This window comes from Panonychus citri, unplaced genomic scaffold, assembly GCF_014898815.1.
Source record: "Panonychus citri isolate SS breed McGregor unplaced genomic scaffold, ASM1489881v1 Contig00028, whole genome shotgun sequence".
NCBI classification, from domain to species: Eukaryota; Metazoa; Arthropoda; class Arachnida; order Trombidiformes; family Tetranychidae; genus Panonychus; species Panonychus citri.
In genome coordinates this window covers 132,852-150,827 of record NW_026515433.1, presented here as the reverse complement: position 1 = coordinate 150,827, position 17,976 = coordinate 132,852, and the positions used below count along the sequence as shown (strand labels likewise).

Here is a 17,976-nt window from a genome sequence, read left to right as displayed (position 1 = left end):
TCGTGAGAGATATAATAATGTTCCCAACATCTACAAGTTATTTCTATGCATCATTTTTGTTTGTTTTTCATTTGATACCTTGTACATGGAGAGAAATAGATGAGAAGATACATTAGTCAGGCATCTTAATTGCCCGATTTCTCCAGGTAGAGATTCAAGTAAGACTTTAGAGATTCGAGGAGAAGGAGGAAAAGGTGAAGGGAAGGAGAGACCATATAGTACACAGAATGTTCGCTATGTGTAGAGATAGAGAAAAGTTTGTTAGAAATAAACGGGAAGAGGAAAAAGAAAAGATAGGAAATTACATTGAAAGAGAGAAGAAAAGATACAGAAGAGAATGTAGATGATGAGGACTAAGATTTATCAGTGACAATAAAATGGCCACTTTAGGACTTTTCTTGGTGTATTTGTGTGAGTTGAGAAAGAAAGATAGTTTATTTTGTTTATATTATAATTCGTAATAAAAACGCAAAAGTCGATGGATGCGTTTTTTGTTCATTTTCAATTGAGATGCTTTGAGATGAGACGATGTTGATGATAATAATGATAATGTTCATTTAGGTGAAGTCTTTAATTGTTGAAGATTTTAGTATCTTGATATTATGACTTATCTTTCAAAATCCTATGTTCTCCAGCTATTGAAGCTGTGCTGTTGGGCATGGATGCGTAATTACGGATTTGATTTAATGCAATTAATTGGTTAGGAAATGTACCGCTTGATTTAAATTCCATGGATGATTTTAAGTCCATATTATGAACCTGTCCAGTTCCAGGTTTGGCAAAGCCAAAGGTGTCATAAGGGAAATAAGCCGCTGCTACAGCGTTTCGAGCATTGGATAACATACTAGCTGATTGTATGGGTGTAAAGGCTGAGGCAGAGGAAACGGGCTTAATATCTACACCATAAGATAAAATATCATCAGAAGATCCGTTGTGACCATTCGTGGTAGCTGGTTGACCGTTGCCATTTATCCCTCCTACTACAGATGTGCTACTTGATGTGTTGATACTGTTATTAGCGGAGTGGTGCTGAGAATTTGCTGAACCTGTTGATGAGGTTGACCCGTGTCGATGTCCATCAACATCTGACCTTGAATGGTGAAAACGAGATGAAATATCATTGGATGAGCTTAAAGGGCTGCCAAGGAGACAAGAGTTACTCTGATGATGATGTGTCACTGGGTTTAAGCCAGGAGGTGGATGATGATGATTTGATGCCTGAGAATGATGATGAGAGTGATGAGGATGATGAGGGTGGTGAGGTGATGAGGATGAGAAAGTTCATGGAGATCAGGACTTGCTCCAGGACCATTAGAACCATTTACTTTGGTTGAACTATTATTGGAACTAGAAGTACCGTTTGTGGCACTATTGTTACTACTGGTTGAGTCTCTATTACTGCCGTTTACGCCGCTGGCACTATTGTTAGAGTTGGTGGTGTTATTTGAGTTATTGTTGTTAGCTTGGTTATTGGTACTATTATTATTGGCAGATGAAGTTGAGTTCCAACCATAGTGACTTTCAGGGCCTCCGCTACCATTACCTGGAGATCGACCAATGAGACCAGCAGCGGCCGCGGCTGCGGCTGCGGCTGCAGAAACGGCAACTGCAGCAGCATTTGCAGCAGCGACCGAAGATGCGGATGATGATGAGGCTGATGAAGATCCGGATGAACGTTTGTCAGGACGATCGGAATGCTTCTGCATATGCTTGGCTAGATACGTTTCCTGAGTGTAACTTTTGCCACAAAATTGACAAATGTGAGTTTTGAGGTGTTTCGATTCTTTATGTTTTGGAATATGATCTAAAAGAGCCGTTTCGTCGACGAAACATTTATAACATGAGTTACATTTGTAAGGTTTATCTGTTTGATGACATCGTGAGTGCGATTGTAAGTTCGATAACTGTGAGAATGCCTTACTACAGCCACCATGACGACATTTATAAGGTTTGTCACCGGTGTGGGTTCGAATGTGTTGTTGGAGATGAGATAGTTGAGTGAACTTTCTGGAACACATTTCACATCGGTAGGGTTTAATACCAAGATGAATGCGTGTGTGTTGTGAAAGGTAAGAGGAGTTTGCGAATGATTTGGAGCACTGGGAACATTTATAAGGTTTAGGTTCTCTCATATGAATCTGAGTGTGGAGCTGCATATCTGCTTTAGATCCAAATACCTGTTGAAAATAATCAAGAAAATCGTAGCAAAGTTACAACAACAATTTAATCAATAAAGGACCGAATTCTGAATACGAAAGTAAATGAAACATCAGAAATACAAAAACTTTAGAACTTTAAAAAAAAGTTCATCTGAGCTTGAAAGCTAAGAGATGAATCTATTCACAAAAGTTTCTATTTTTCCTTTACATGCTGATTAGAAAACTGTGTTGCTTAACTGTATTTGTCAGTTGTAAACAATAACATTGAACTCTATTGACAGGATTTGATGGCGATGATAAAAGTTTAAATTGAAACTGGAATGATAAACATGTATCAACAGAAACAATCTAAAGGGAGAATAAGTTTATCTTCATGGATTCCATTGGAATCCTATGAGAATGGAGAAAAAAGTATCCGCCTTGACTGATGGGTTATATAGATTCATTTCGATGTCTTAGATGAAAAAAAGAATAAGAAAGAGAAGAGAGAGAGAGAGAGAGAGAGAGAAGGAAGAAAAAATGTTCCAATTGCAGCCTATATGTGGAAGTTCACTTTCTTACGAGCAATTTTCTTCTTCAATGATGGAATAGTAATAATAATAATTGTAAGCAAAAAGAAGAACTTCCTATTTATCTATTATAAGCATCGAATATCTTTTTTCGGTATCAAAGAGTTTTGAATGATAAGCGAAGGATAATTTGTGAGTCGGATAAAATAACTTCTACCTGAGGACACATTTTGCACTGATACTTCCGACCTGTACCGTTGGTTGTTGGATTGTTGGGCATAGAGGTTTTGACCGGCTGAGGAACGACCAGGACAGATTGGTGAGGGGGAGCAGATGATGGACTCGAATTCGCTGCACTCCGGTTACTGTATAGACTATGGTGAATTGTGGGCGATGTGTCCAGTCCACTGGAACCCGATCGACTTTCCTCCACACTGTTGGGGCCTGAATAAGTTTGGTAATCTTAAGAATCGAGGCAAAAAAGAGCGGTAAAAGGTGAATAAAGAGATAATCATTGTTGGGAAAATGTAAGAAGAGATAATATAAATTGTAATTCAATTGATTCGATAGTTTTCACTGATTTGATGATCAACAAGCGAAAAGAAAAAAACCGATCGATAGAACAAAAGAAAGTAAAAAGAACAACTTGACACAACAATTAACCGAACATTAAGAAGAAGATGAAAACATTGATGAATCTCTTGAAATGAACAGAGTTTCATGAGACCAAAACGATTGCATAACATGTGATTAGATAGAATCTTCGATAGATCGAGTCTCTTATTCGATCTATCGAACGAAACAATTCCAAAGGAAATTGAACATTTGCCTTTAATCACAATTCAATCGACAACTTAATTGTATTTCTTCACTCAAATTTCATATTCTTTTCCTTGAACTCTCTTTAACGATTCATTCATTTCTCATGACAGTTCGATTGATTTTTCGTTTTCTATCCTCAACAGCCTTTGAATTGGTGTTTTCTCACAAGAAATCAATTGAAATCACCTTCTTACCATCATTACTATTGCCCAGTGATTTAAATTTGGGTTGATGAAGAAAGTTTTTCAATTTGAACAACGATATCACAGGAGTAGCTGTTGCACTGGAATGATTGGCATTATTAGTATTTGAGTGGACCGTTGATTGATTGTTACTATTAATTAATGATGTTGATAGATTTGAATTGATTGACCCAGCAAACCTGTTATGGTTCAATCCATTGTCGTGTGGATGGTGATGGTGATTATTACTACTATTATGATGACCGTTATGACCACTGTTATTGGAAGACCCATTTACAGTTGAATTATTACCATTGACATTACTACTGTTGTTTGTGTTGTTGTTAACTGAACAAAGGTGATTGGTTGAGGAATGACTTGTAGACGGAACTGGTAAACCAATTGAACCAAATAAACTGATTGATGAATCAGGTTCGTGAGACACACTCAGAGAGCCATCTTTCATAAAGTCCATCATCATGTCATGAAGCATTCAAAGTAAAATCCAATTCAAATCAATACTTGAGACTCGAATAGCGAGCAATCAAATGTTACGATCAGTTGTTTACCATCACTGACCCAACAGGAAATCAACTAATCGAGCAGATGATGGCGATTCTAATAATAATGATGATATTATTCAACACGATTGGTGAGGATCCACAAGTTTTGGTTTAATTATTATTCGAGTCTTAATTACTATTGAGCTTATTGCTTTTCGAAAGATAATCACTGAATTTGATGATTTTGACAGGAAATAAAAGAGGCAAAGGGACTGAAAATTTCTCTCGCAACACTAAAAGTCCCAAAATCCATGATGAGATATCAATCTCATCTCAACAGAAACTTAATGAGTCGATTATTATCTCAAAATGGTTTGATGTTAATCAATTTCACTATTGGACCGAAGATTTCGTATCGCTGATTAGTCGCTTAGTAAATGTTGATTGTTAGTTAGCGAATGTTGGAACAATAGAATAAAAAATGGAATAATTGAAGATGATAATGATGATGATTAGGAAGAAAACATCTAGAAGAAAACAAAGGATGATGACAATGATGAAAGCACGATGAGCATCACGATTCTTAGAATATAATTACTAATGAGATTGTTTGGAAAAAGTTAAACCTTTTTTTGCAACTCGAAATTGGAATAAAAAGTAACAGGAAAAAAATGATAATCAATTTTCTTTGTTTCTTTGTATCCCTTTTCTTTCCTATCTCCATCTTTCTCTCTCTTTCCTTTTCTTCCTTTTCTTCTTCTTCTCTCTTTCTCTCAACCATTTTTGTTGGACCTCAAAATTAAATAGACTTAAGCTCCTCCTCTACTCAAGAATTGAGCTTTTCTATAGGTTAGTGGAAAGAGAGAGAGAAGATGAAGGAAATTAGTGGAAGGATGAGAGAGAGAGAGAGAGAGAGAGAGAGAAAGAGAGAGAGATGAAGAGAAAGAAAAAGTAAATGAAAACTAAGAGAATTGTGTAAAAGAATGAGATGTTTTTTATGAAAAAGAGTAAAAGATGAAAAAGATGGAGGAAGAAACGATGAGGATGAAGATGAAAAGGAACAAAAGTGAGAATTGAAACTATGGATACATGAATTTTGGAGCTCGTTTTTTATTCGCCCAAAAGAAATAGGAAAACCTGAAAACTCTGTGAGTCGAAATTAATCAGCCGAAGGCAATTAACATGAAAAGAAAATATTATTACAAAAAAGCAGCAAACAAATGAAAGAGTAAAAATGAGAAGATGAAAACAAAAATGGAGGAAAATCGAGAGAGAGAAAAGCAAGTGGATGAATCGAAAGCTTAAAGAAGATGAAAATGATTGGAAATTGAATAAGATGAAACAAGGAACATAAGGTTACGTTATAAATTAACGGAGAAAGTGAAGGAAACGGATGAGAGGAATTCAATCGAATCTCTTGTTCCTTTTTTGTAACATAATCAAAATCGATGGGGAGAGTTAAGGGTTGGGTTAAAGGGTTGAAATGAAGATGAAGATGAAGATAAAGATGAAGATGCTTTGAGTGAGCTGTTTGCCCTTGCCCTTGACAATCAAATGTAACATAAGGGGAGAGACATTGAAATGATGTAATACAATGAAGAGGAAGATAAGAAGGAAACAAGAAAAAGCTAAGAAAGGAAAAGATGAAGAGAAAGGATGAAAAGAGAGATGAAAGGATGATGATGAAAAGAGGAAGTAAAGTATAAGAAAAGTGCAATTCAAGGTATATCCCGATTATTGGGCGATCAGTTTAACCCTTCCACGCACTTCTAATGTAATCTAAACACGTCGCAATTTAATAGATTGAATCATTACATTCAATTAGATGCAACGGTACTTTGATACCTGGGGCATTGGGCTACAGACATATTGAGACACAAAAGCATCGACAATATCCTTAAACCTTTTTTTCTTCACTTTTTCTTCTTCTTCTGTTTTTTTTTGTGGTTCTTTTCTCTTCATCCTTTTTGATATGATGTGAAATCGCATCATATGTTCTTGTTGTGCTAACCCTTTCATGGAATAGAAAAAAAGTTGCAAAAAAAGTATTGAGCCAAACCCTTTTTTCCTCTCGAAAAAAACTCGACTTACCATAAGATGGCGGATATCGAATATATTTAGTATCAGATGTTTTCTATTCTGATATTCGAATGATATTAATGATGGTCGTCGTTATGAGTGCAGGAGGAGGAGGAGATGAGCAATTGATGAATGAATCATTGTAACAGTTATTTCTCAGCATTTCTCAATATACTCATCATTATTCTGAGTATAATTATCCTGATAAGATGATTGCGCATAAACACAAGGTGAACACACAGAGTGAATATTAACTCGAAACAAAAGAGTTGAATTGGAATTGATTGTTGTTATTGTTGGTTGAATGTTGATCAGTCCATTTGAATGAGAACAGAACTGAAACTCAGGGAGAAATGAACTACACTTGGAATCACTTATTAGACTTATTTTTGTTTCTAATATTTTCTATCGCATTTTCAACGCAGGTAAGATGATGACAATGGTGATGCTTTTCCACTACAATCACAGTTATCAAGGTGAAAATTAGTAAAGCAAAAAATGAAACATTTTTTATCACTGACTGTTGGAATTGGATTACAAGGCTTAGTGTTCAATTCAAGGGTAAGGAGTCAAGTTTTTTAGGGAGGAGGTGGATGAGGATGAGGATGAGGATGAAAGAAAGACAAAGAGATGAAGAGAGAGGGATAGAGAGGGATAGAGAGAAAAGAAAGAGCCTTACAAGAAATTAAAGGCTAAATTGATCAAATTAAGAAGAGGGGAAAGTAAATACAATTCGAATCTATGCAAATCAGCCAATCAGAGGTGAAGAAAGGGGAACATGAGCCCATGAGATTGCGTCGATTTTATAAAATAAAAAGAGTTTGATAAAAAAAGATGAAGGAAAATAAGGGAATTAGAGGGAGGAAGAGAAGAGAAGAGAGAGAAAAGAGAGAAAAGGGTTAAAACGAATCAAGATATTGATTGTTTTCTACTCTTTCGGGCAACTTTCACTTCTCTTCTTCGTCCTCATCTTCATCTTCATTATTCTCGAATTGACTGTTGTCTTTTCTCTCTCTTTTTCTCTTTCATAGTTTACATGATATTTCATTAGCTTTTTTCATCATCTCTTGATGATCCATTTTGTTCAAAAAAGTCGAACCTTTTTTATTCTCATTTTCATTCGAATTCAGATTTCAAAGAATTTTTTCTGTTGAGGATAATCAGTTTTCTGTTTACTTTTTTGTTTATTCCTCTTTCAATTGTCTGTGTTTTTTTTTCCATTACATTGATTCATCATGTTCATCAATTAATTGTGTTTACTTTTCTATCTTCGCAGGATAATCATTTTTTCTGTTGATCATCCTGAAAATTTTCTTGTGAATTTCTCATCAATAACCAAATTATTGAGAACATAAGTGACCATTGGAAAGAAAATCATTTCTAAGTATTTAATGGACATTGTGATGAAGAAAAAAAAATGAAATTGATTGCGTGATGATTATCGATGAATGGATATCATCATGAGAAAGTGATTATATCGACAAGTTTTCCACACGCGGAGAAATATTGATCTTAAATGTGAGATAACTGGTGAGGCTCGTGATTAATTTTCAATGAGGAGGAAGAGGAAAATCATCTCAACCCAAGTATTCACGCGATATTAAAATATCCGATTGATTATCATGTTAATTATCGATAATCAAGTCCAATCAGTTTACATTATTAAGAACAAACTAACACGGTGATAAATGATTCGGACTTAAGTCTAAAGTGAGTTGCCTTTTATTACAGAAAAAATTTGTACTAATCTTTGATTTTCTCATTCACAGTCAGCTGGATCGCCTTGATGATGTTACCAATTGGAATTATAATCAACTAATTTTTAAACGAACAAATTGAAGATCCTCATGAATGAGAATATGATCAAGTCTTAATGAGCAAAAATTCTTCTTTCTCTCTTTTGCTTCGGTATCAACCATTTATATCGAAACTTGTTACATCTTTTCTCTTCATACTTGCTTGTTTTATCTCTTCATTATCTTCTTCAGTTCTGTTAATTTGCTGCTCATGAGCAAGAATCTTCTATGAATTCACTCATTCAGGCGACTGAGTCGTTCCAAGGTTATCATCAGTACTCACCAAGAACGAGATCTTCTCTCTCACCCTCAACAGGATCTTCTCACATCTTTTTTCAAGGTAGTTATTACATCATTAAGATTAACTCAAACTGTGTTGGTCTTACTGTTTGATATACCTGTCAGGGAAAAGGACAATCAGGTTGACCACAAGTCATAATCACCACTGTCAACGATCAATCATAATGAGTGACCATCAACAAGACAATTAATCTCATGAAGGCATGGCCAGTGAAAGACTATACAAGTAACTCATTTCTATTCAGGAATGAACCAAAATTTTATCGTCAATTCATTTTGTTCAATTGAAAAGAGGGAAATTGATTCAAACGTTATGATTAAGTTTGATTATCAACTAATCATTTAGTAGTTAAACCGGTTACTCTGTAAAGAGATCATTTTCTTTCCTTTTCCCATTACCTTTTTATTTGATTAGAAATTACAATTAAGTAACAATTATCATTTCCATTGAACATCAAGTGATTTAAATTCACACTTTGATTGCATGAAACTCGTGCTGATGAAATAACATGAACAACGATAGAAATAGAAATACTTTTATGATGAATGAAAAGGTAAACAATCAACAGATTAATAAGAAACATTATCAAGTTTTCATGATAATTAATAAGTCATATTCTGGTAGTTCATGTGATGATTTGTATATTTGTATGAAAAGTTTCCGACATAGTGATTAGCACTATCATGAAAATTGATCAGAAAAAGTCAAATTAAACCAAGTTTGTTTGAGAACATTAATCAGTCCAACTTGATTATAATCAATTTATTCCAATCAAGGTTATCATGTTGTCGATGGCTGCTGATTTAGTTCTGTCAGTTATATCACCAAAAGATAACTTATTAACTCCTAATAGTTGGATCATAATTGTGATTAACAATTTTGATTGAAAAATCAAATTATTAACTTTTGTCAACATGAGGAAGAGGCCAAAGGGCTCACTCACATTCTGATATCAACCTTGAAAGGATTTCAATTAACTAATGATGATGATAATTCTGTTGATCATCATCCCAACCACACCTCAAAGCTTAAAAAGAGAGTGATAATCAAGGAAATGATCATAAATCAAGTTGAATTGAACAACTTATTTAATAAACTTGAGCCTAAACCAGTTGATCATTTCCTTGATTTTCTTGATTCAATTTTCTCAATTTATCCCCATCTTCTAATTTTACTTTTCTCTCCCTTTCTCATCAACAGGTAACCACATTCGTACTCATGTAATTTAATCTCTAACAAGAAATCAACACTGTGCTCACTCAGAGATGGACCGATAGAATTTACCAGTTTTCATCATTTCAATATTTATTTGGAAACATTTTTACAACACCAACACCACACTGAGATAGACGATGAGAAAACAAAACAATAGCAACGAAACTAAGCCTTCAATTCAAATCAACATCATGCTAAGAATTCAAATGACAATGTAAATGCTACATGATGATAGTGAGTTTTATTCATGACGATGATTATCTTAATGATAATTTTGTCAAATTACTTTTCAAGTTGAATGTTTTCTGTTGGAATATTAATAATGAATATTTATATAAATGAGAATTGAGATGTTTATATGATTGAGTGAAATCTTTCAGAGTGTGTGTCATATTCACCTCAAGGCACAATAAGTATTCAACCCAACAAATTAGACTGACCCTTGGACAGTTTCATGATTGTTCAGTGCAACTCAATTATAATTTAGTACAAAGTTTATAGCGATTCGTTTCCCATTAATTTACAATGAGAACTCAATCATATCGCAAATGAATGTAAGAAAATAGTTCATGAAGAAGAAAAATACAATTTTATGATAAAAAGTTGACATTAGTGTCAAGACATAAAACTATTCCAATTCTGACATTGTAAACCTAAGTAATCATGACAAATTATCATCACTAATACTAGTTTTATTCTCAATTTCTCATTTCAAGATTCAAAGATGAACCAAAAACCAACAAGTTTCAAAGAGGATTAAAGATTTGCAGATATTCAGACACAAGGAGGATAAAGATAATCAAATGAATGATACTGGCAAGAGAAATACTCACAAGTAATTAAGAGAAACTAATCAAGTAAACAAACGATTAATAATCGTAGTGAAACAAACAATCAACAAGTTTCTAAATTCAATCAACTTATTGGGCTCAGTGCCAAAAATCAAAATGAATGAAGACCAAGTAAATTAGTAGACTAGTTGATTAACAAATTTACAAACTAAACAGCAAAAAGTTTAATTCGGTTTCTAGGACTTAGTGGTGATCTGAGATTTTTTTCGACCCACAAGAAGCGTCCAGGGAAAGTTCAATCAAGAGCGAAACTACAAAAGAGTAGAGAAGACGAAAGAAGAGGATGGAGTTGAAGAGAAGGCGAAAGATGAAAAGTTGATCTGAAATCATTGAAGCAAAAGGTTCTAACAGCGTAACCTTTATGATGTCAATTCTACTTCCTTTAAGGAGGAGTAGATGGAAAAGGAAAGAAAGAAAAATTGAGAAAGTCCAAGGTGAAAAGAAGAGAAAAGTCCAAAAGCCTGATGACAGGAAAGAGAGAAAAGAAAGAGAAAAGTAATATTAGACAAACAGAGATGATTATCATGAAGATGAGGAATAGAGAGAGAGAGAGAGAGAGAGAGAGCAGATCATTAAAGAGACCAGATATTAACGGTGTGGGAGAGATGGAGATACTGAATAATATGGTGTTCGTAGGGAAGATGGAGAAGAGAATGGAAAAGAGGCAGATTCGGTAAAATACACGATCCATGACGGAAAAGTAATAACAGGTTTAAGAATCTTTTGTGATTCATCTTCATCTCTTCCAGATAATCTCAAGAATCTCCTATAAAGCGCCAGTTTATGGTAACAATAGTCGACAACTTGACGTTGTCCTTTCCTCTCAGTTCTCGTGGTTAAACCTTTTTAGTGCCTCATCTTCATCATCTAAGTAAATTAACTAATCTCCCTCTTTTACTTTAGATCATATTGAAGATCATTATCATTAAGTGAAAGTGAGCTGACGATGAGAAGTGATGATTATCATCTTTACATTAATACCGCTTCTTATAAACAACCTTGTGGATCAACGGGAGAAACTCAACTATTGCAACTATTACGATGATAATCATAAGTGAACATAAAAAACTGAGGTAAAAATGAAGACAAGAATTGCAAGATGACATTATTATATTTATCTCCATCTTACCTGGTTCAGTTCATCGTTTAAAAAGCAATTTATTTAATTTAGTTTGTAGAAGTTGAAACCTAATGAAAAAGGCGTCAGGTGAATACCTCCTACTTTACACCCAAGGCGAGATAATGATTCGCCTTAAATCACCTAAAAAGAATCAAATTAAGTGTGGATATGGTTAACAGAGTTTAGATGATTGTTAATGAATGAAATTGTCCCAATGATAACAACGATCTAGTCTCCACTTTACAACTCAATTGCATTTCGCTATCAACACCATTTACTATCATTACATTACCATTAGCTGGATATTTCTAGGTGGCTACACCTCGTAATACAATTAACCATCATGATTAAAATGATTATCATTTTTATGATTATTATATTTACCTTAAAACAGTTTAACTGGTTAAGCTTTTAATAGTTGTAACCTTATCAATGATTAGTATCATTCAAGTTAATCATCATTTAAATTACATTTAAGGCAACTAATTTTTCTAGGTAATCAAATGAACGTTGAAACTTTTGTATCCTGATAGTTGATTTAAGATTACGATTCCGTATTAGACTGTAATCTGTTAATCAAATCAATCTTACAACCAAATAATTAAATCTAATCTGAATGGTGTCGATTAAATTTATTTAATAAATTAAATGCGACAACGAGAAGAGGCTTCTTATAAATTGATTAAATTTTCTGTAGCCAGTTAATCAATTGGTAATCAAGCTAAAAACACCCAACTATTAATGAGAGAATCATAATCAATTATTTATTAGTTAGTTGAATTAGCTTTTCATGTTGATTAGTTGATAATTAGCTGTAAATGGAATCAATGTTATAAAGGATAAGACAGTTAATTAGCAAAGAAAATCAACAACTCAATTAACAAGATCAATTAAATCTAATGAAAAGTTATCAATACAATTAACCATGACCAAGTTGCATCAGAGTATAAAAAATGTTGAATGAAAAAATATAGAAATGAGTAAATGGGAAATATAATAAACTTAATGAAAATTTGATTCTCATGATTAAAACGTTGATAATAATGATAAGCAATGTATGTCAATTGTCAGAAAGTTGATTAAAATTGTGATCAACAATCATACATGTTATTATCACTGAATCAACAGTGAAAGTGTTAACAACAATCAACAATCAAACAACAGAATCATTGGAATCGTTTTTTACTATTAAACAACAATTCAAATGGAGATGATAATGGAAACGATGTTAGAAGGTCAATTCACTTGGCTTAACATGATGAAGATACGATGAGGATGTGGATGAAAACAGAATGAAAGAGAGAGAGAGAGAGAAGATGAGAAATTGTATCCTTATTTTCTTCTTCTCATCATGATCATCATCTTCAAAGGTGTGAGAAAGTAAATTTGCTGCCAAAATGATTAAAAGTGATCCTTAATTCATCACCAGTTTATTCTGATAATTGGTTGATTCAATTGTTGGTAAACAAATATAACAACAATCAAATCATAATAAACATGAAAACACAAAAGTTATTCAGTTATAAGGAGGAAAAGTTCATTGAAGCTCAACAGTATTTATATTTAGCTTATTAAAAAAAAGTTCATTTTGATTGTTTCCATTTTGATTTGAGACAATCAAGAAGAAAGAGAAAGCCTTTGTCGTTATTTCATTAACGTCAACTGATTGTGACAATTAACTTTTGATTGTTCGTTCATTTTTATGTTCGTTATCTTCTTCTTCTTAATTTTCAATAATCAGTTCGGTTATTTTGTATTTAACCATAAACACAACAATCAGTTGCTGATCGAATTCAATTTTTCTTGATGATCATCATTTGTTAATCAAATCAGAGTAAATTTAGATTTAAGTTAAGAAATTGGTTCTTACCTTTATTAATTGAATTATGTTGATTTTCCTGTGAGTTCATTTGCTTCTGTAAGAGTGAAAAAGATTTCAAATGATTAGCATCAGATTGATTAAAGTTTACAAATTAGGATGATTAAAGTGTTTAGTAAATTGTTAATTTTATAATCTAATCACTGGTCCTGATTTCGGGTTAATCCTCAAGGTTATTAATCACTAACAATGAGAAATTAAATTCAACTGTGAAACAATTCACCTCAAGGTTAACTTCATGGTAACATTGATTTAAAAAGGTAAACAATTGAATTAGTAACAATTAAATTGAATCATAAGCAAAGACAAAGCTTCAGATTTTTTGTTAGGACTGAATAAAAGACAACAAATTAATCGCAACTGAATTTATATTGAATTTAAATTGTTAGACAAAAAATATTAACCACTTGATACAATTAAGCATTAAAATGATTAAAATTGTTTTAATCATGAGCCTATTAAATAAAGTTTTCAGATAATCTCATCACTGAATCTGGTAAATTGTTAAAACAGTTAATTTTGGTTAATTACCATCTAATTTAATGCTAATTATATTAATTAATTTACAACATTTAGCATAATCAGACTAACCGGTTAAAGCATTTGAAATATAAGGACAACTAAGGATATGAGATTGATTAGTGAATGTGATTAATTGCTTAAAGGCAATTTAAATTGTTGATTAGACAATCCCAATTAGTTAAATACTTGTATTACAGTAAACAACTGTCACACTAATCCTCAAATCTTTACAATTAATAAATTGCTTTTGATTAAAAATCTTGGCAAAATAAAGGTTAATGTTAATCCAACGTTTTCACATCTCGTTTTTTCATATTCAACAAAACTGATTATTTTTGAATTTGGTCAGTTTAATGACCAATCGAAAAGCTTGTTGATTCAATTGATATTGATTTTCAATTATTCAATAACCAAATCAGGGTAAAAATAAAAATTTAATAAGTTCATTGTAACTGTTATTATTAATATTATCCATGTGCGATGAATAAAATCAACAGTTAACATGTTAATTATATCAATAAAATCAATAAGAAAATGTCAACGAACAGGATATATCATGAAACATCAATAACAGTTGATATTGCAAAGCCAGTAACCGATTAAACCAAATTAACCTTGAATTCAGTAATATCTGTGTGAATTTAACCTTTGATCATGATGATCAAAGATGACGATGAGGCGACATGTCGAAAAGATGTCGACAGATTAACATCGTTAATCGTTCATGATCAACACTATTTATCCAATAATAATAACATAACATCAGATTATGACAGAAACAGAATTGAAATTAATCACTTTTTTACCCTTTCCAAATATACGGATCACCAATTTAAAGATTATGAATGGACGTTGGTCAAACATGGTGAGGATTCTCGTCAATTATTAGCTTGCGAGTTCGTTGCTTCAATATCGTTAGAGAAGATTAGACTTAATGAGAGTAGAATAGTTTTACGAAATGTTTTTATATTTACTCTTTTAATCAAAACTCCAAGTGATTTACTGATCGCATTAGTGAACCAAAATTAACGAGTAACTCAAATGATTAACTAATTGTTTATTTGACTTTTTTGCAACTTCTTTCGAAAAGTAAATTTTTTCTTCTGAATATCGGAATCTCATCGATGCATGAAACTAAGAAGATTTATCTTTATCTCTCTATTTACACCTTCCTCTTTTCTCATCATCATCATCATCTCTCTCTCTCTCTCTCTCTCTCTCCTGATGATTTGTTTACTATCATTTATCATCTTTAAAAAAAGCTCATCTTCCTATAGGCTTCATCAAGATGATTCCAATTGAAATCGACTTATTCAGTTGAGATCTTAGAAATTATCTTTCCAGCTTATTAACCTTTTAGTATCCTGATACATCACCTGATTGTAATTTAATTGAATAACAATAACGATTAATTAAAAATTAAATGTATCGTTAAATAAAGTTACTTAACATGTTAATCTTTTCATAGACTAACATAATTTCTGATTGGTGTTTGTTGATTGTTTTGGTAACGCTAATCAAGTAAATAGTTTTAATTTTTTGAAAATATGTCCCAAGTGATTAGATAATGTAATTAATTGAGACAAAAGAATCTCAATTATTTAGAGAATTAAGGTGAACAGGAAATTGTAATTATCCAGGTAATAATCTAATCATAATTAGATTAAGTTTAACCAACTTTTCTAAGTTAATCGCCAATCAGAACACAATCAGTTAATCATTATAATTTAAATGAATTTGATTTGCGTAATTTTCAACAATTTGCAGACTAAGGTGAAGATAAGAGGAGTTGAGTCAAAAATTTAATTGTCTAATCATCACTAGACATTAATACGTTTTCTCTATTTCTCAATTAAGATGAAGATTAACGGTAAAAGTAAACAAAATGTTACAATTGAATGAAAATCAGGCCAAATAAATAAATTCGATGGTTGAAAAAACGAAAGCAAATGAATGGAAGACGAAAAAAGCTTAAAGTTGAAAGATCTTCTTCTTATTGTTATCACAATAAATCAAAGAGAGATTTCATTCAAGCCTGGGAAACATGATGATTGCGAAGATGGACCAAGACAACGGAAGAGAGAAGAAGACAAATCATCACACAAAAAGATACAAACCCTTGGGTTTAGAAAAAAACAGGTAAAGGATAAAGAGAATCGTTTAAAAAGTAACATTTCATTCATGCAAAATGATCAATGAGATGAAAGGAAAAGGATCAAGATACCACAGTTATAATGCCAATGAGTTGACCTCAAAACTTTGGTATCTTCTTCATCCTGTGTTATCATCACTTTAACACCTAAGTGCTTAGTGAGAGAGAAAGAAAGAGAGAGATGAGTAAGAAATTGAGGTTAACCAGGTTAAAGGTTATTCTACATTCTATTAATAACAATTGTAACTTGTTGATGAAAGGACAGTGACGATCCAAATAGTAAAAGGTATCAACGGATATGTGCCGATCTTAAAGCGATACCGTTACCATTTGTCACATTTGTAAACATCTTAAATTATGACAATAAAATAACCGTTTAAGAATCAATTTAAAAGGGTCAGAGGGTTAAAAGACTAAAGGACTAAGTGTCACGTATCAAGCCTCCAAATGGAAAGTAACTGTTTTCATTCAAACGAAATACATGCAAAGTTAACCAGTGATAAAGGGAAGATGACAAGGTCATCGAAGGGTTGAAAGATTGTAAAAGCGGAAAAGGAAACAGACTTTCAGGTCCTTCGTTGAGACAACAAGTCCAACGAAAGGTAAGCAACTCATCTCATTACTTACTGGTAAATAGATTGATAAAGAAGGGGCTTTAATCATATCCCATAAAGCCATTGATGGATTAATTTGGTAATCCCGGTAATTAGAGTATTTAACATGTTGTTGATAACCATCAAGATTTTGCATGTAACCATGAGATTCATAAGAGTTACCAACAGTTGATCCATAAGTTTCATAGTTATCCATAGTTGATTAACTTTTGATTGTAAACTTTTCGTTTCTCAATCAAATCAAGTTGCGTTATGAATATTAAATTATTACAATAAGATTAACACGGAACATGTAACAAGAACAAACAAGAATAAAAAACTTTGTGTCTCTCGTTTTTTAAATGTCGTTTCTGATGAAGAGTGATGATGATTTGGAGATGAAGATGATAACGTTATTTTATCAATGGAATTGAACAAATGAAACAAAACATTATTGACGATTAATAATAATACATTAATTTAATAAATCTATTTAAACTTAGTACGTTGATTAACACACGATTAAGATGATTAATAATCACGAGCAAGAAAAGTTACAAGATTTGAAAGTTTTATTGTTGTTTATTTATTTCATCACGTAAGAAGATGATGAGGATGATGAAAAGTTAAACAATTTACACTGATAAATTCATGATTCGATTGGAACTGAATTTAATTATTCTTATATATTATTACTATATATTTATGTATTTATAATGTGTTTCTTTAGTATAAGGAGATACATTTAAAGAAACAAAATGTGTATTAGTAGTTGTAGGTTAACTTGTGTATCATGCAAACATACAAGTTGCATGATACACATCACATTGAGTGAGTGAGAGTGAGAGAGAGAGAGAGAAGAGAGAGAGAAGAAGATAAAGAAAGGGGATGGAAGAGAAAAAGAAAGAGATGAAAGAGAGACTTTGAAACCACTCCTTCTTGCGATTGGCTGATACAATCAACTTTTCTCATTGAGTTTGCTCAGTTTATCTTCATCATCATTATCGGGACACTCGACGGACTAAGATGATGATGAAGATAAAGTTGATGACGACGGAGATGAAGCTCGTCTTTGTAGCAACGAATCAACTATTTCATTGACGCTTTTGTTTTCGTTTTTTACTTTTCTTTCATTGTTATTGTTTAGATGGTTGAGTTTGATCAACGTCGATCTTTCGTCAGGCCAAATTATCAGATTTGAACGGTGATGACGATAAAGGAGAGAGATTGATGATGAGAAACCAAAAAAAAAAGTGACAACAATCAGCGAAGTTTAAAACAAAAGCATCAATT

At 32.5% G+C, this 17,976-nt stretch overlaps 1 protein-coding gene and 1 long non-coding RNA gene across 5 annotated transcripts; one reads left to right on the top strand and one right to left on the bottom strand.

Moving 5' to 3' along the window:
- Nucleotides 1–1,038: 1,038 nt before the first annotated feature.
- On the bottom strand, nt 1,039–16,902 carry LOC128396842 (zinc finger protein rotund-like). 4 transcript variants are annotated; one of them, XM_053357474.1, is made up of 4 exons: nt 16,718–16,902; nt 13,408–13,453; nt 2,883–3,130; nt 1,039–2,177 (listed from the first exon to the last, which is right to left on the bottom strand). In XM_053357474.1, exons 1-4 carry the CDS (start codon nt 16,898–16,900, stop codon nt 1,185–1,187), a joined length of 1,470 nt encoding a protein of 489 aa, XP_053213449.1. In that variant the 5' UTR covers nt 16,901–16,902; the 3' UTR covers nt 1,039–1,184. The 4 variants fall into 4 exon arrangements, with proteins under 4 accessions (XP_053213449.1, XP_053213446.1, XP_053213448.1 ...); XM_053357471.1 differs by lacking the exons at nt 13,408–13,453; nt 16,718–16,902 and adding exons at nt 3,685–4,702; nt 6,267–6,853; XM_053357473.1 differs by lacking the exons at nt 13,408–13,453; nt 16,718–16,902 and adding exons at nt 3,685–4,702; nt 6,267–6,853 and having other exon boundaries at nt 2,886–3,130.
- LOC128396857 (uncharacterized) lies at nt 7,054–13,382 on the top strand. The gene is made up of 4 exons (XR_008326858.1): nt 7,054–7,964; nt 8,024–8,390; nt 9,552–9,800; nt 10,283–13,382. It is a non-coding gene; the product is annotated as an uncharacterized LOC128396857 (long non-coding RNA).
- Nucleotides 16,903–17,976: the final 1,074 nt, after the last annotated feature.

Excerpts from the sequence above, each read along its gene's own strand:
- LOC128396842 (XM_053357471.1), bottom strand. The coding sequence starts at position 4,165 with ATGCTTCATGACATGATGATGGACTTTATGAAAGATGGCTCTCTGAGT. Across the intron at positions 3,131-3,684 it reads ACTGGGCAATAGTAATGATG|ATTACCAAACTTATTCAGGC; the intron begins GTAAGAAGGTGA and ends TCGATTCTTAAG. Across the intron at positions 2,178-2,882 it reads GCAAAATGTGTCCTCAGGTA|GTATTTGGATCTAAAGCAGA; the intron begins GAAGTTATTTTA and ends TATTTTCAACAG.